Below are 19,079 nucleotides of genomic sequence, written 5' to 3' on the forward strand. Positions count from 1 at the left end.
AAATGGGAGAGAGGGAGGGGGAGGGAGGGAGAGAGAGAGGGAGGGAGTAGTATTAGTATCAGTAATTGTCATATCAATAGTAATACTACCAGTAGTAAAAGCAGTAGTAGTAGTAGTGATAGTAGTAGTAGTAGTAGCAGCAGTAGCAGCAGTATTATTATTATTATTAGTAGTAGTAGTAGTAGTAGCAATAATAGTGTTGCATTTCTAGTATCAGAATCTGTTCCTCACTGTGTATTCTGACGGCTGCAGCGTTCCTCAGCGCCTCTGGGGGGAGCTCTCTCACCTCCACGCTCACACTGCAGGTGACTTCAGGCCAGGTGTGGTCAGCCACGCCCACCTGCAGCAGGTACGAACCAGGGGGCGTGGCCTCAGAGACGGACAGTTCACCTGAGCTCTGGTTCAGACTGAAAACACTGCACATAGGAACAAGATGTTAAACCAGGACTAAACCAGAACTAAACCAGGACTAAACTAGGACTAAACCAGGACTAAACCAGGACGAAACCAGGACGAAACCAGGACTAAACCAGAGCTAAACCAGGACTAAACTAGAACTAAACCAGGACTAAACCAGAACGAAACCAGGACTAAACCAGAACTAAACCAGGACTAAACTAGGACTAAACCAGGACTTAACCAGGACTAAACCAGAACGAAACCAGGACTAAACTAGGACTAAACCAGAACGAAACCAGGACTAAACCAGGACTGAACCAGGACTAAACTAGGACTAAACCAGGACTAAACCAGGACTAAACTAGGACTAAACCAGGACTGAACTAGGACTAAACCAGGACTAAACCAGGCCTAAACCAGGACTACACCGGGACTAAAGCAGGACTAAACTAGGACTAAACCAGGACTAAACCAGGCCTAAACCAGGACTGAACCAGGACTAAACTAGGACTAAACCAGGCCTAAACCAGGCCTAAACCAACACTAAACCAGGACTAAACCAGGACTGAACCAGGACTAAACCAGGACTAAACCAAGACTAAACCAGGACTAAACCAGGTCTAAACCAGTACCTGGGTGAGGTCCCTTTGAAGCTGTAGTGTTTCTGTCCCCAGTCGTCAGGGTCTGGAGCCTGGACCTTCCCCAGGACAGTCTCAGGGAGGAGGCCTGGGACACAACATTTCAGTCAGAGGGTTGTCTTCATTGTATGGTCACAGCTGCCCTAGGGCAGACTGACACACATGTGGCTGCTGTCCTGTGCCTCTGACCAACACCAATGTTTAATCAGGACAAAGATTCAGACCTGTTTGTTGGTCGATGATCAGTTTGGGTCTTTCATGGAGAGGTCTACAGCCACTGCTCTGTCAGTAAATACATCTATTTGGAGCCATAGACTGTATATATAAGTGGACATAGCTAACATGCTAGCCACCACATTCCAAACAGGAAATGATCATGGGCATGCTTCAGCTCCTTCGAGTCTGGCTCCAGTTCACTTTCTATTGAAAAACTGTGTCCTCTCTCTCTGTAACTGCTGCTGTCAGACTCATCATTTTAGTCTTAAAATGTTTGTATTAACCCGCTCTACATGATCCTGGGGTTTTTATTTGGCTATTTTGTCCCTAAATCAAAATATGAACATTATAACAGACAAATTAGTTTCCTTGTTTAACCAAGGTCGTTCCTGCTAGCGTTAGCAAGAGGTTTTACTGACAGCGTTGCTAAGCACCCACTCCCTCCTAAACTAGCAGCGTGGGTGGGGCTTCCTTCAACAGCCTTGCTCCTGATTGGCTCTTTGGTTGCTATTGCTTGCTATTATACTCACGGTCAGAATTCCAAATATAAAACTTGGCTCCAAATAGGTCCCTATAACTGCAGCCTCGATGAGCTTCGTCTGACTTTCATAGACTCGTCAATGTTTAGAGCAGTTGTGAGACTTTGGAGCAGATATTTTTTGTGTGTAAATGGCAATATTCAAAAGTCTGTACTGTTTATCTTCTATAAATGAATGTGAAAAGGACAAAAAATAGAACAGAAAATTATGACAAACACTGGTATAGCACCCATGAACATGAAATAAGGACTAAACCAGTGTTAAACCAGTGCCAAACCAGGACTAAACCAGGACTAAACCAGGATTAAACCAGAACTAAACCAGGATTAAACCAGGTCTAAACAAGGATTAAACCAGGAATAAAACAGGACTAAACCAGGACTAAGCCAGAACTAAACCAGAACTAAATCAGTGCTAAACCAGGGCAAACTTTACTGCATTTTAAGTTGTTTAAATTAGCAGGTTTTATTATTAAAATCCTCATTTCAACCCCCCGCTCCCTCCTCCCTCCTGTTTAACTGTTCTATTTCGTCACCAAATCCCGCTCAAACCTCTCGTATTTTTAGCCTAATATCTCCAGGGCCTAAACTCTAATTAAAAGCATTTCTATTTACTCAGTCTGCTTCTTTGGAAAATTATTATCCCAATCCAGTTTGGTGTTTTTTCCGAGCGTCTGATTTCACAGTTAAAGGGATTACAGGCGGATGTGGGATTTTACAGGAGCACAGAAAGTGGAGCAGGCTTAAAAAGGTTTGACTTTGGGGAATTGGATGAAAAACAGAAGAATATAAACAAGAAAGAACTCTCAGAAGACAATGGTTCGAGGCGTTTGTTCGATAAAGTTTGGGGATTTTGAAAGCGTTTTGTGCTTTTTCACGTCCCGAAGGATGGATCTGGTGATGTGAATTTAACAGTGGATTATTGTGAAGCTAACAGCCTAAAGAAGAAATATGTGGGGGTTAAGAGCTCTCAGCAAAGCAAAGCAGACAGTAACAAAGACCTGAAATTAGCTTGACTCAAAATATTAAGTTTATGAAGCTTTACTCGTACAAATTTTTATTAGTTAGGGAATATGTTTGTTTTCGATTTGGGAGTTTCAGTAACAATGGCAAAACATTTCCGGCTCATGGTCCACCACTTGCCTGGAATAATCCATATAGCAATAAATATATCCATCCCCATGGAAACAGGTGGCACATTCAAGCCGTTACTGGTCAGATCTGTGGAGAGGAACCCCACTCACAGCTACAGTGTATGTTTTTTTAAGGTAGACCATCCCTCCTGAGTGTACTATCTGCATTACCACACATACACATTGTCGTACCCATAGACTGTGTATATAAATGGACAAAGCTAACGCGCTAGCCAAACAGGAAGTGAGCCTGGGCACGCTTCCGGCTCCATCGACTCACTTCGCCCACTTCTTCGTACAGTCTGTGGTCATAGCTGTACGCCGTCCCTCTTGAGTGTACGATCTGCACTCCGCACATACAGTATTCAAACGTACCGTCGTAGCTGTACAGGATGAAGGTAGTGTGCGCTGGTTCATGTGGGTTGTCATTTCTGTCTCCAATCGTCACGGTGACAGTGTGTGTGGCGCTAAGAGGCGGAGCGCCGCTGTCCTGAAGCATTATGGGAACTCGATACTCCTTCTGCTGCTCTCTGTCGAACGTCCTCAGTGCCGTTAGCGTAGCACTACCGTTGCCCAGGTCCGTCAGGTTAAAACTCGCAGCGTCCGTAGTTAGCTGCAGCATCTGTATCGTGAACGGCGCACCATTTCCACTTGCGTCTCGATCTTTGACGTGAAGCAAAACCGAAGAACTGTTCATCTTTACAGTCTGAGGGGCGCCGGTGTTCTCCCAAACTATCGGCTTGTAATCCGCATCAAACTCTGGAGCGTTATCGTTAATGTCCAAAACTGTTAGCATCACAATAGCGGTGCCAGTTAGCGCGGGCTCTCCCATATCTGTGGCTAAAACTACGATCCGGTGTTGCCAGATCTTCTCTCGGTCCAAAGAATCGGCTAAAACGACGTGTCCGGCCTCGTCAACCGCAAACTGCCCGTGAGGATCGGATTCTTTGGCGATGCTGAAGGAGAATCGACCATTTTGTCCGGAGTCCAGGTCTAAAACGGTGACCTGAGTGATGATGGATCCGACCGGAGAATCTTCGGACATCGCCGGAGCTTCGTAAAACTGTGGCAGGAAAACCGGTGCGTTGTCGTTAGCGTCACGGACCTGGAGAGAAGCACAAAAAAACAACTGACATTTTTTCGATCTATAACAGATTATGCCAGTGACTAAACCTGAACTATGCTAAGGCGAAACAGTCCTTTTCCAGTCCTGGTTTGGTTCTGATTTAGCCATGGTTTAGTCTTTGGTTTAGTCTATTTTTTAGTCCTTGAATTAGTCCTGGTTTAGACCTGCTTTGGTCCTGATCTACAAGGAGAGACTGCAACAAAGACTAAACCAGGACTAAGTCAGAATCAAACCAGAGCTAAACCAGGACTAACCTAGGATTAAACCAGGACTATAAACCAGGGCTAAGGCAGGACTAAAAACATGGACTAAACCAGGACCAAAGATCAGTACCAAAAAGGTACTGAACGAGGACTAAGAGGTAGGAACTAGGATTAAACCAGGACTACACTAGATCTATACCAGGACTAAATAAGGTCTACACCAGGCCTAAATGAGGTCTATACCAGGACAAAATTAGATCTAAACTAGGACTGAACCAATTCGAAACCAGACTAAACCAGAACTACATAAACAAGGTCTAATCCAAATATAAACCAGGATAAAATTTGTACTAAACCAGGTCTAAACCAGGACTGAACCAGATCTAAACCAGGACTAAACAAGGACTAAACAAGGACTAAACCAGGTCCAAACCAGGTCCAAACCAGGTCCAAACCAGGTCCAAACCAGGTCCAAACCAGGTCCAAACAAGGACTAAACCAGTTCTAAACCAGGACTAAACCAGGACTGTGTTGTACCTGTATGAGAGCGTGGCTGAGGCAGTAAAAGTCTGCGTCTTCCGCCTTCACCGTCAGATTAAAGCTCCTCTCGTTTGGCTTCTCAAAGTCGACTTTCTTCTGGAGTTTGAGGATTCCGCGGTTATTCGTTTTGTTTGTTTCGATGAAGAACTTTCGCTCTTCGTCTCCGCCCACAATACTGAATGTCACCGCTGCATTTTCACCCAAATCTGAGTCTGTGGCCGAAACCACCAAGATCTCACTGTTTACGTCCAAATCCTCAGACATCTGCAGCAGACAGGAGATGCTTCAGAATACGACAGTTTCAGTGATTACGGCAGGTTACACATCTCATTTCAATCAAATACACTTAACATCATTAGAGTCAAGATTCTAGTTTAAGATTAAGTTTACAGTCTTACTTCCTGGTTGGACATGGGCAGAAGATACAACATATTTAAAGGACATTCAGTGAACTATTGATACTTTGCCGACATAGTTTTTCAGGTTATTTTGTTAGTTGTGGGGTAAAAACAGTCTGTGCGGGTCGTGTTTTAAAACATACGGCTGCATAAATCTGAACATCCCTTCACTAGGTCTGTCACAATAATCACTATGTCCACTTATGGTTCAGTATATGAAAACTGGAACTATATCTTTTGGGCTCAGTATTCATCATGTGAACAGTTTCTTTATAAAAAAAAAAAGAAGATTCGGGGTATTTCAGTTGTAATACGATAAGATTTGAGCTGTAAAGGGCTGAATAAATGACTTCTATGGCTAAGTATTGATCAATAATAGTACATTCTGTTATTTATCTGTTACGTCTCATTTTTTTTATTGATTCTGTGTGTTTAAAATGGTTCACTGGGGTTATCTTGCATCATTAGTATTGTGTCAGTGACATAAAGTACTTTCAATATTATCGTTTATCGCAGTATGTCTCCGTAGCCATAGATATATCATGCTCCAAGTCTAATGGAGGAATTTCCCCACAGATTTGGGAGATTTCCCTGTGTCAAACGCTGTCTGCTCCAGCCTTTGAGGCATCTGTAGTGACACAGACAGACAGCACAAAGAGGAGACAGCGCACACAGATCTGCGCTCGGGTGAGTCAGTGCTCCTTTGATTTGTAGTCTTTTGTATTTATCTGTAAGGAAGCACATCTCACTACTACTTTACTTTTGATGGGATAACAAGAATAACTGGTAATAATACAATCAATGGTTATAAAACAAAGCCCGAGCAAAGTGGTGGAGCAGTGGCTTTACTCCAAGCTCCTCACCCTGTCGCAAAAGAGCAACCCAGCTACTAGAGGACAGTCATTTTGAACAATTTTTAATATATTACAGTGGTCCCTCACTATATCACGGTTCACCTTTTTTATTATGTGCAATTTTTCATGCTTTTTTTTACAGTGTATGAACATGTTTCTGCGTCCTGATTGGCTAATGAATGTGCCGTGTCTCCTGTACAGTACAGAATGTGTTCAGACAAATTTACATAAATGTTGGATCGCAGTGTGACTCTAAAGTGCTGTATGTTTGCAAGTTTTCTCCTCGGCAAAACACACAATGTTGATGAAACGTTCTGCGCCGACAAAGGCAGCCGCGCCAAAAAAGCCGAGGAAGATGCTAACTATTGCAGAAAAAGTTGGACTTCTGGACGTGCTGAGGGAAGGTAGAAGTTAGGCGGCTGTAGGGGGCGCCATTACGGAATAAATGAATCTTCGGTTCGTCACATAAAGAAGGAGGAACATTTTTGAAGGCTTTTCAAATGTTCTGATTTACAAAAAAAATAGAATTGAAAATGTTTGAATCTATACCATTCTGACCACCATGAGAACACATTTACATGGACGGTATGTGAGAACCAAGCAACCCAGAGGTCAAAGGGCAAAGGTCACAACACACTCAACATATCTGACACACAGATTTCATAAGAAGACCCACCTGAGCCGAGTAGGAGTCCTGTGTGAAGACTGGTGGATGGTCGTTCACGTCTGTCACCAGGATCGTAGCTGTGCCCGTCCCCCTCAGCCCCCCTCCGTCCCGAGCCTCCACCACCACCAGGAGGCGCTGCTGCTGCTCCCTGTCCAGAGACCGCAGCACCGTGGAGATGGTCCCCGTGCTCGTGTTTATCGCAAACAGATTTAGGTTTATCTCATTTTTCACGTTCTGCACAATGCTGTACGTGAGCGCCGCGTTCGTCCCCTCATTCGGGTCGTCCAAGTCCATCGCTCTCATCTCCATCACGGAAGTATCGGCGGGGGAATTTTCCGGAACGCGCCCCACAAAGCAGCCGTCCTCCTCCAGCGCGGCACACGGGAAGAAGGGAGCGTTATCGTTTATGTCCTTCACCTCCAAAACCACGTCTGCGAATCCTGTCAGCCCGGTCCCGCCCTCATCTGTGGCCAGGACCAAGAACCTCCACAGGGGGCGCTCTTCCCGGTCGAGGCGGCGCAGAGCGTAGATGGAGCCGGTTTGAGGGTCGATGGAGAAGTCACCTCCAGAGCCCTGACCGTGAAGAGAGAACTGGAGCAGAGACTGGTCCGAGTCCAGGTCTGGGTCCACGGCAGAGACCTGCAACAGACAACACAGACAAGGATTGATTTTGTTATACGGTAGAGTTTCAGATGAAATCACAACATTCTGTAGAACAATGTTTAATGCAGAGGGGACAGCTAAAATGAATATAGTTCAAACGCAAATTTCTGTTGTAATACAGGACTGAACCAGGACTGAACCAGGACTGAACCAGGACTAAACCAGGACTGAACCAGGTCTAAACCAGGACTGAACCAGGACTGAACCAGGTCTAAACCACGACTGAACCAGGACTGAACCAGGTCTAAACCAGGTCTAAACCAGGACTGAACCAGGACTGAACCAGGTCTAAACCAAGACTGAACCAGGACTGAACCAGGTCTAAACCAGGACTAAACCAGGACTGAACTAGGTCTAAACCAGCACTGAACCAGGACTAAACCAGGACTGAACCAGGAGTGAACCAGGTCTAAACCAGGACTGAACCAGGACTGAACCAGGTCTAAACCAGGACTGAACCAGGACTGAACCAGGTCTAAACCAGGTCTAAACCAGGACTGAACCAGGACTGAACCAGGTCTAAACCAAGACTGAACCAGGACTGAACCAGGTCTAAACCAGGACTAAACCAGGACTGAACCAGGTCTAAACCAGCACTGAACCAGGACTAAACCAGGACTGAACCAGGACTGAACCAGGTCTAAACCAGGACTGAACCAGGACTGAACCAGGTCTAAACCAGGACTGAACCAGGACTGAACCAGGTCTAAACCAGGACTGAACCAGGACTGAACCAGGTCTAAACCAGGACTAAACCAGGACTGAACCAGGTCTAAACCAGCACTGAACCAGGACTGAACCAGGACTGAACCAGGACTAAACCAGGACTGAACCAGGACTGAACCAGAACTGAACCAGGACTGAACCAGGACTAAACTAGGACTAAACCAGGACTGAACCAGGACCAAACCAGAACTGAACCAGGACTGAACCAGAACTGAACCAGGACTGAACCAGAACTGAACCAGGACTGAACCAGGACTAAACTAGGTCTAAACTAGCACTGAACCAGGACTAAACCAGGACTGAACCAGGACTGAACCAGGTCTAAACCAGGACTGAACCAGGACTGAACCAGGTCGAAACCAGCACTGAACCAGGACTAAACCAGGACTGAACCAGGACTGAACCAGGTCTAAACCAATATTAAACTAGGAATAAACCAGGACTGAACCAGGACTGAACCAGGTCTAAACCAGGTCTAAACCAGGACTGAACCAGGACTGAACCAGGTCTAAACCAAGACTGAACCAGGACTGAACCAGGTCTAAACCAGGACTAAACCAGGACTGAACCAGGTCTAAACCAGCACTGAACCAGGACTAAACCAGGACTGAACCAGGACTGAACCAGGTCTAAACCAGGACTGAACCAGGACTGAACCAGGTCTAAACCAGGACTGAACCAGGACTGAACCAGGTCTAAACCAGGACTGAACCAGGACTGAACCAGGTCTAAACCAGGACTAAACCAGGACTGAACCAGGTCTAAACCAGCACTGAACCAGGACTGAACCAGGACTGAACCAGGACTAAACCAGGACTGAACCAGGACTGAACCAGAACTGAACCAGGACTGAACCAGGACTAAACTAGGACTAAACCAGGACTGAACCAGGACCAAACCAGAACTGAACCAGGACTGAACCAGAACTGAACCAGGACTGAACCAGAACTGAACCAGGACTGAACCAGGACTAAACTAGGTCTAAACTAGCACTGAACCAGGACTAAACCAGGACTGAACCAGGACTGAACCAGGTCTAAACCAGGACTGAACCAGGACTGAACCAGGTCGAAACCAGCACTGAACCAGGACTAAACCAGGACTGAACCAGGACTGAACCAGGTCTAAACCAGGTCTAAACCAGGACTGAACCAGGACTGAACCAGGTCTAAACCAAGACTGAACCAGGACTGAACCAGGTCTAAACCAGGACTAAACCAGGACTGAACTAGGTCTAAACCAGCACTGAACCAGGACTAAACCAGGACTGAACCAGGAGTGAACCAGGTCTAAACCAGGACTGAACCAGGACTGAACCAGGTCTAAACCAGGACTGAACCAGGACTGAACCAGGTCTAAACCAGGTCTAAACCAGGACTGAACCAGGACTGAACCAGGTCTAAACCAAGACTGAACCAGGACTGAACCAGGTCTAAACCAGGACTAAACCAGGACTGAACCAGGTCTAAACCAGCACTGAACCAGGACTAAACCAGGACTGAACCAGGACTGAACCAGGTCTAAACCAGGACTGAACCAGGACTGAACCAGGTCTAAACCAGGACTGAACCAGGACTGAACCAGGTCTAAACCAGGACTAAACCAGGACTGAACCAGGTCTAAACCAGCACTGAACCAGGACTGAACCAGGACTGAACCAGGACTAAACCAGGACTGAACCAGGACTGAACCAGAACTGAACCAGGACTGAACCAGGACTAAACTAGGACTAAACCAGGACTGAACCAGGACCAAACCAGAACTGAACCAGGACTGAACCAGAACTGAACCAGGACTGAACCAGAACTGAACCAGGACTGAACCAGGACTAAACTAGGTCTAAACTAGCACTGAACCAGGACTAAACCAGGACTGAACCAGGACTGAACCAGGTCTAAACCAGGACTGAACCAGGACTGAACCAGGTCGAAACCAGCACTGAACCAGGTCTAAACCAGGACTGAACCAGGACTGAACCAGGTCTAAACCAATATTAAACTAGGAATAAACCAGGACTGAACCAGGACTGAACCAGGTCTAAACCAGGACTGAACCAGGACTGAACCAGGTCTAAACCAAGACTGAACGAGGACTGAACAAGAACTGAACCAGGACTAAACCAGGACTGAACCAGGTCTAAACCAGGACTGAACCAGGACTGAACAAGAACTGAACCAGGACTAAACCAGGACTGAACCAGGTCTAAACCAGGACTGAACCAGGACTGAACCAGGACCAAACCAGAACTGAACCAGGACTGAACCAGGACTGAACCAGGACTGAACCAGGACTAAATGGTTGAATTCAGCATGTCTCCAGCTTGGGTCCAGGGCTCAGACTGAAATCAGAGCGGAACCACTTCAAACACCTTCATAAACAGGAGCAGAGAGGAGGGAATGGAACCTAAACAGGTTATTAAAGATATGCTTCTTGTATAAACGCAGGGGGAAAACACTGGCAGGAGTCTGAGTCAATATGGTGCGTTCTCCACAATTTGACAAGATCCTAATTTCAGACGAAGGGCATAAACTTTTTGAAGCATGAACCAGGTCACACATCTGCATTTTGAAAGTTTAAAGGCAAATTCTACCATATTCTATCCTGTCCTCCAGCTCATTCTGTGCAGTTTATGATGTTGTGATGTCACAGCAATCCAAACAGTAGAGCTGTTAAGTGATGATGTCACTTCCGGGTCCAACCAGACACTTCACTGCTCATTTCTAGCTTTTGTTCTCATGTTCAGCCCTAAGAGGAAACTGCTGTTGTGATTTTGGGCGTTACAAAAATAAATTGAATTGAATTTTTGTTCCTTATTCATCAAACAAGAAACAGTCACCTTTCCAAAGTGTATAACCACAAACTATATCAATATGTAAATAATGTAGGAATAATCTATCAGAATACAGGATTACGGGCAGTTAGTAGTGCAGTACTTCACTCTCACCTGTAGGAGCAGCAGTGGCAGTGTGGCGCTCTCCTCCTGCACAGACGCGCGGTAGAGGGCGTGGCTAAACACCGGCGCTTCATCGTTATGGTTGATGATGTTGATGATGAGGAGCGTCTCATTGGACCATTTCCCATCGGACGCCACCAGCCTCAGCTCCAGTCTCCGCCTCGTCTCAAAGTCCAGACGCTGTGCTACGAAAACCCGCCCAACCTCCGGATCCACGTCGAACCAGCCCAGGCCCGGGTCCGAGGAACCTGACGACACCTGGTACCGCAGCTTAGCATTCGCTCCTGGAACACAGATTTAAAGGTCACGAAATGGACTCTTGAGCTGTTTCCTCCCCAAGTAACACTTTATTATTAGTCTGTCTACATCTCCAAAGCTCAAAATGCTCTGTTCCACCTTGTGATGTCATGACGTGGTAGTTTACAAGTTAACAGCTCCTTTTTACCTTTAGTTCAGTACAGATCGGCAATTCCAGGACTGAAATGATCCAGATGATTTTAGTGAAGGTGTGTGGAGTTTAAAAACACAGTGGAGCACTTCCTGTATCACCACATGATGACATCACAAGGTGGAACAGAGTGTTTTCTGTTTGGGAGAAGAACTCAGCCTAAATCTGCAGGGTTTGTGTGTTAAACATGTGTGAATGAAACAAAACACAACTCCAGGTCTGTTTGTGACGAGGAAATAGCATTAGAACAGATTTGAAACCTGTGGCCTATAAAACCATGCGGCTAATTTATAGATTTTTACTGGCTAACGGCCACCGGAGGGCACTCTCAAGCTGTAAACGCAAAAGTGAGACAGATGTGTGGAAAGATTATGAGCTGAAGAATACACTAGTTTTGATTTTGAACTGTCATTTAAAACTGTCATGTAAAAAAACGACAAACGTTTTCAGAGGAAATAAGAGCAGATCGGCCGTGTTGGTGCTGTTTTATTTTCTAAACCTGCAAGTATGTTCATCCCGTGTTGATGGCGTGTTGGTGCCGTACTGCCTATTTTTTTAGACATATCTTTAAGACAGAGACTGGTTCCATTCAGTGTAGTGAAGAGTGCAGTGAGCGTTATATTAGACAAACTGAACAGACACTCCATAAGAGAATGTACCAACACCATCGAGAGAGCAGCTCTGGACCCCAGTCTGCTGTTCATCTACATCTCAAAGACACTGACCACTCCTTTGAAGAGAGTGAGGTTCAGATCTGAGCCAGAGAAAAGAAATGGTTTGAGAGAGGAGTTAAAGAGGCAATTTTTGTGAGGAAAGACAATCCTCCCTTAAACATGAATGGGGCCCTGCCTCTATAACTTCATCCTCAGACCCAAACAAAGAGAACAGTAGCAGGGTCATTAAAGGTTGAATCGGCTGGTTTCAACTTAAACTGGAGACAATAGCTGTTTACAGTTTCAGTGTAGTTAGCCCCTCCCTTCAGACAGATATAAGGCAGTGTCCAGCAGTAATCTGACCAGAACTGAAGAAGTGACTTGGATGAGCAGAGAAACGTCTTCACTCACTGCAACGATTTGTCCAGTTGACAGATTTAAACTTCGTCTGTCGCTACAGAGGCTGAAGCATCACCTCGTGTCTGGGTCACATGGTCCGACGCTGCTGTGTGTGGACAGGTTTAAGACACAGTTTTACCTTTTATATCTGGTAATCGCTGTATTTGTCTGGGGCTAAAACTCACCATGGAGTAGACGTACTGAATTATATATAAATAAACAGCCAAAATTGTGTAAATAAAATCATTTTAAAAATAGGTATGGGGACGAGAGCGCTATTGGTTCACAATAGCATCGGGAGCCAAAAAAACTGGATCCCTACTCTGCAAAGCTACAACTATTTAAAATTAACTAGTTGTGTGTTTCATATTTTAAGTAAGTGTGTAGTTGTGACTTTTCAGTTTGGTTCAGTCGTTAGGTCCAGTCCAATGTTTTTGCCCTGAGCTTTTCTCCTCTGCCCAGATGGACCACGCTCACACATGGGCCACACTCTGCCCCTCCTCCTCTTCCTCTTTCTCCATCCATCACTCCCCAAAAACATTGACCCTGTTTGAATGTACCATTTTATGTTGCCTTTTTCCATCTCATTATTTCATATGCATCCAAAGATCATTTTTAAGATGGCCTGTATCATGTTCACTTTAAACGTCTTAACGTCCATCTCCGTGGAGATGAGAGGGTGACCCCATGAGGTCAAAGATACAGTTCAGTGACTGATCATCAAACCACCTGTAACTGAATAAATGAAAGTCAAGTTTAATGCCACACTGTGAAGCATGTCAGGAAAGTCTGGCTGACCCTTCACGAGGAAAGTTTAAATATACAGTACAGTGTTTCCTTTTTTGAGTGCTCTTTCTCTCCTCTATCTCCTCCCTCTCTCGTCTCACCCCCCTCTCCTCCCCCTTTCCTCTCTGTCTCTCCCCCTTCGCTTCTCTCTCCCCCTTCCCCTTCTCTCTCTCTCCTCCCCCCTCCCCCTCTCTCTCCTCCCTCCTCCCCCCCTCTCTCTCCTCCCCTCTCTCCTCTCCCCCTCTCTCACTCCTCCCCCCTCTCCTCTCTCTCAGAGGCTGAAGCACAGATCACATTTGGGTCCATGCTGTTCACAGATGGATGTTTGTTTTGTCGACTCTGGCCTCTCCTCTGGCTCTGGACGCCCTTCACAGTCCTCACTGTCATTTCAAACGTCTGTGCTTCACAAATGCAGGACATGGAACTACAGCAGGGTCCAATCTGTGTCCTCCCATCATTTGTGCAGATGTTGTGTGTAGGGTTTAGCTGTTCATGTGTTCTGACCTTCGTCCTGGTCAGTGGCCGTCACAGTGATGACTCCATAGCCCACTTCCTGGTCCTCATCCACACTCACTTCGTACAGAGGCTTTTCAAACTGCGGCGCATTATCGTTCACATCAGCCACGAAAACACGCACGTATGCAGTGTCTGAAAACACAGTCCAAACAGGTTAGTCACATTCATGTTAGACCATCCTTTTACTAACACTGGAGTGACACATAACATATTTAGATATTGTCCAAAACAATCTATTAACATGTTTTATAAGTTTCATTCTTGTTTTTCAGTCTCTCTTCCCTTTGCTCTCTGTGCTAATCCCCTCCCCCTTCAGAGCACTATCACAACACAATCAGCTGCATCCCACTAATGAAACTACTGCACATCACATCAGGTTTGTCAGGTTTCTGTGTACAGTTCTGTGTACTTGTGGGCGGAGCCTTGTACAGGTTCTTACTGCTAACCTCAAGGAGAGTTGAATAGAGCCTGGGAGAGATTACTAAATTACTCAAACATGCATGGATGACGTAAAATTTCTTCAGGCGTGTTTTGATGAGGGAACAGCATTATGACATCAGAGAAAGCTCCAAAAATATTGAATAATCCCCCCCCCGTCTGACGACAGAACCATACCCGTGTTGGGTAGTCCCTGTAGTCCTGCTCTGGCAGACTCAGTCCCGTCCTCAGACTGGACCTCCAGCAGGTAAGAGGACTTCTGCTCCCGGTCGAACGATGCCCGAGTCTCGATGGATCCAGATTGTGGGTCTATCCTGAAGAACTGGGAATCTCCACTGTCATCCCCCAAAAGAGAGTACCGCACCTGAGGAGGAAAACCAGGTCTGAACAAGGTCTAAACCAGGACTAAACCATCCCTGAACTAGCATTGAACCCGGTCTAAACCAGATCTGAACTAGGACTGAATGAGGACTGAACCAGGTCTAAACCAGGATTAAACCAGGTCTAAACGAGGACTAAACCAGGTCTAAACCAAGTCTAAACCAGGTCTAAACCAAGTCTAAACCGGGTCTAAACCAAGTCTAAACCAGGTCTAAACCAAGTCTAAACCAGGTCTAAACCAAGTCTAAACCGGGTCTAAACCAAGTCTAAACCATGTCTAAATCAAGTCTAACCCTACACAGTTGTTTAGATACTGACAGCTCCATGTGGTCCAGAGTCCCGGTCCATGGCAGAGACCTGGATCACTGTAGTCCCGGTCTGGGCTCCTTCTGGGACTGTGGCCTCGTATGTGGAGGATTGGAAGAACGGCACATTGTCATTCACGTCTGAAAAAGAAACACATTAATACAGTTTCAGTTTTGAAGAGCAGTATTGTGTCAGTGGGAGTGACACATCGGCCATCGAGGCGAGCAGTTATAGGGGCCAAGTGGATAATCCATATGTGGAATTCCAACTGCAAGTATCATAACAAGAAAAGAACCAATCAGGAGCGAGGGTGTTGAAGGCAACGCCCTCCTGTTTTAGCAGGGAGCAGTTGCTTGTTCGTGCTTGCTCTTGTTCTTAATTTATGGGCAAAATGCTGAAATAAAAACATCTGGATCATGTAGAGTGGGTTAATATGAACATTTTATGAGCTAGCTTGTAAAACCCCATACTTTCACCTGCGAAATATAACTAAAATTAGAAATATTTTACCTAAAAACGATGCTGAAAAACTCATCCATGCATTTGTTACTTCCAGATTTGAGTACTGTAATTCTCTGCTCGCCGCCTGCCCCAAAAGTACTATAAGGAGCCTCCAGTTGGTCCAAAATGCAGCGGCCAGAGTCCTAACAGGAACTAAAAGAAGAGACCACATCAGTCCTGTGCTAAAATATCTGCACTGGCTTCCTGTCGAGCTTAGAATCAAATTCAAAGTCCTCCTCCTGACATACAAAACCCTAAATGGTATGGCCCCATCCTATCTGCAAGATGCTATTGTCCCGTACCAGCCAAACGGAGCACTCCGCTCTCAGAATGCAGGACTATTAGTGGTTCCTAGAGTGTCCAAAAGTACAGTGGGAGGGAGAGCATTCAGTTACCAAGCTCCTGTGCTATGGAATCAACTCCCTGCTGATGTTAAACAGGCCCCCACAGTCTCTGTATTTAAGACCAGGCTTAAAACCTTCCTCTTCTAACCAACTATGACCAGATTGGCTGAGAGTGACATTAAAACCCGGGATAAGACAGGCTGCAGTAGGAGATAACAAGCTCAACCTGAGCTCTATCCTCTGCTTCCTCCTATTTTCTCTTCTCATCAGCAATGCTATTCACATGTTGTCCCCTGTCCCACTCCCCCTGTGGAGTGTAACTCTTTCAGATGCCCCGATGACAGCTGGACCCTCTCCTCCCCGCCTGGCCCTCCTCCACCCGCCTCCCTCTCCTCCTCGCCTGGCTCTCCTTCTCCTCGCCTGGTCTTCCTCCTCCTCACCTGGCTGATTTTTCTTGTTTTGTCTGATTTTTCCTGTTGTTTTGTTTTTGTGTGTAGGCAGCACAGTGTCTGAGTGGCAACACTCATGTCTCACAGCAAGAAGGTTTGGTTCGATCCCCGGGTCACCCAGGCCTTTCTGTGTGGAGTTTTTCATGTTTCTCCCTGTGTCTGGATGGGTTTCCTCCGGTTTCCCCCATCAACCAAAACATGAACGCCCTTCGAGACAACTGTTGTTGTGATTTTGGGCGTTACAAAAATAAAATGAATTGAAAATGAATTGAATACTTTTAAACTTTTTCCCACAGACTGCCACTTAAAGCCACAGTGTGGATTTTTTCATTTTTGCATTGAAATAATAATGCATTAGTCTTCTACAGTGCTTTTCCACACACTCAGTCACTTGTGTCCTGCATTATTCACCCCACACTCAGTGGTGGTGAGATGCTCTTATAGCCGACCCTAGATGATGGTGCAGACTGGGCAGCCCCAGTCGACACCACCATCCCCTGCAACCACCCCTGACACTCACACACCACATTCATAGGCAATATGGGTGAAATGTCTTGCCTAAAGCCACAACAACAGTTTTTGACACTGGCGCCTCACTGTGGCACCTAGTGTTCCAGTGCTCTCCCATCCCAGTCCTGACCAGGCCCAGACCTGCTAAACTTCAGAGATCTGACCAGATCAGGCTTTGAGAGGACATTTGACATAAAAAACTTACTGGGCTTGCATCTCCACAAACTTGACTCCTATTTGGCCTGGAGGAGGGCTCCCTCCTGCTTATTTCCATGGAAATAAATCATATCTATCTCTAAAGAGAATGTTTTAAGTATGGTTTTAACTTTCTATTTCTATGAAATCATGCAGGTGATGTGCTTCCTCCAGAAAGCTACATATTGTGCCTTTAACTGATATAAACTATGATAAATATTTACCACAGCGACTAGCACTAAACCAAGTCATAAAAAGCACTTTGAAATCTGAAGTAAACATCTCACCGGTCACATTGACATAAACTGTGGTGAAGGACGCCAGAGGAACCGCAGCCACATTCTGGACTCGGACTCGGAGCGTGAAGAGCCGGGTGGTCTCATAGTCGAGGCTCTCAGCCACCAGGACCGAGGCCGACCCGTCAGACCGATTTGGTCTGAGGTAGAACCGCACCGGCAGGTTAGTCTCAGGTACCAGACCCTCCTCCAGGTTATAGGTCACACGGGGGTCGCCCAGGGGAGAGGTCGCTCTGATAGTCTGGAAAAATACAAAAGAGATTTCAATCCAAATATGGAATTCCCTGTAACTGAGCTTCATTTGACTGGAGCCGAACGCTGTGGATGACGCTCACTTAGTCCACTTCTTTATACAGTCTGTGGATGGTTCTGTTATTAATGTTCATATCTTGATTTACAGACAAAATAGCCAAAAAAACAACCAAACAAACAAGCAGACAAACAAACAAACAAAACAACAACGTCATTAGATAATACTGCACAACACAACTGAACTTCTTACATGTTCATAATTACTTGATGATGATTACTGCTCTGATGACACTGAATAGAATCAGTGAGGGATGCACAGTTCGGGCAGAAGCTTCTGACAGCCAGGAGTAAAATTGCATTTTTCATTTGAAAGCGATAACAGAGCTAATCATGTTGATCACGGTTTTGTCTTTTTTTATAGCCATAAAAATCATGTTAAATGAATTATCAGAATTTACTGCATTTTTTCACACAACTACTTCTATTTTACACATCCATCCGTATTTTTTCATCCGTATTTGCATCGAATAAATGACATGGGAAAATCTCCGCAGCCCCGCGCTCTCATTCGTCCCCTTCGAGAGACAACAGAGGCAGATTACTGTCATGATGGTAAAATATTTAGACAGCCCCATGTCTCTGCTTTGACACGCCGTTTGAATTTACATGAGAGCACGACTGGTTGCGGAGTTACGCTGCTGGAAAGTCCACAACCGTGCTCTATCAGCGACGATAGGATCCGACGCTATAGGGTTAAACTAACTCGCACTTGTTTATGCGTGTGGCGCCCATGATGTGACCTAGGGTCAGGTGTAATCTGACTGTTGTCCTGTATATTAGTCATGTGACTGGATGGATGACGGGACGTGATCTGCACAAAATGCCTTCGCGATCGACGTAATGTACACCCCTGGTCTAGCTGCACCTAATGGGAGAAGCCGATTGGGTTTATATAGTCCCCTAAATGTAACCTGAACCAACACCATGCAGCTCTTGTTAGTCAGCTCTCGTAAATCAGTAAACTGGCCCCCAGTGTTTGGAAAAATGATTTTGTTTTCTGCCACCAGACGTAACAAAGTGGAGCTTGTTCTATTCACTTTTTAATATTGTTTTGGCTAATCTCTGTGGATGTTTGGCACAAAGATGGTGGACTTTACACTATTGTGAGACCTACTCCTGCTTCTGATCTTTGGTCCTGGTTTAGTCCTCGTTTAGTCCTGGTTTAGTCCTTGTTTAGTCCTGGTTTAGTCCTGGTTTAGCCCTTGTTTAGTCTTGGTTTAGTCCTGGTTTAGTCCTGGTTTAGCCCTTGTTTAGTCCTGGTTTAGTCCTGGTTTAGCCCTTGTTTAGTCCTGGTTTAGTCCTGGTTTAGTCATGGTTTATTCCTTGTTTAGTCCTGGTTTAGTCCTTGTTTAGTCCTGGTTTAGCGCTGGTTTAGTCCTTGTTTAGTCCTGGTTCAGTCCTGGTTTAGTCTTGGGCATTTTACCCACATAATCATTTTTTATTGTTATATTTCCAGTGGCCTTATGTTAGCAGTTAGCTTCATTAGCTCCT

General features: G+C 45.6%; 1 protein-coding gene across 1 annotated transcript in view; it reads right to left on the reverse strand.

Annotated features, from left to right (window-relative positions):
* si:dkey-22o22.2 (neural-cadherin) overlaps positions 1-19,079 on the reverse strand; it is a 94,522-nt gene that overhangs the window by 25,085 nt on the left and 50,358 nt on the right. The window contains exons 15-24 of the mRNA XM_033980683.1: positions 17,268-17,517; positions 14,994-15,121; positions 14,472-14,658; positions 13,845-13,988; positions 11,046-11,338; positions 6,722-7,351; positions 4,791-5,057; positions 3,300-4,029; positions 1,032-1,125; positions 232-416 (exon numbers count right to left, since the gene is read on the reverse strand). Coding sequence (XP_033836574.1) covers positions 232-416; positions 1,032-1,125; positions 3,300-4,029; positions 4,791-5,057; positions 6,722-7,351; positions 11,046-11,338; positions 13,845-13,988; positions 14,472-14,658; positions 14,994-15,121; positions 17,268-17,517 — 2,908 coding nt within the window. The remainder of the gene's footprint in view (positions 1-231; positions 417-1,031; positions 1,126-3,299; positions 4,030-4,790; positions 5,058-6,721; positions 7,352-11,045; positions 11,339-13,844; positions 13,989-14,471; positions 14,659-14,993; positions 15,122-17,267; positions 17,518-19,079) is intronic.

Source organism: Periophthalmus magnuspinnatus, chromosome 16 (genome assembly GCF_009829125.3).
Source record: "Periophthalmus magnuspinnatus isolate fPerMag1 chromosome 16, fPerMag1.2.pri, whole genome shotgun sequence".
Classification (NCBI taxonomy): Eukaryota; Metazoa; Chordata; class Actinopteri; order Gobiiformes; family Gobiidae; genus Periophthalmus; species Periophthalmus magnuspinnatus.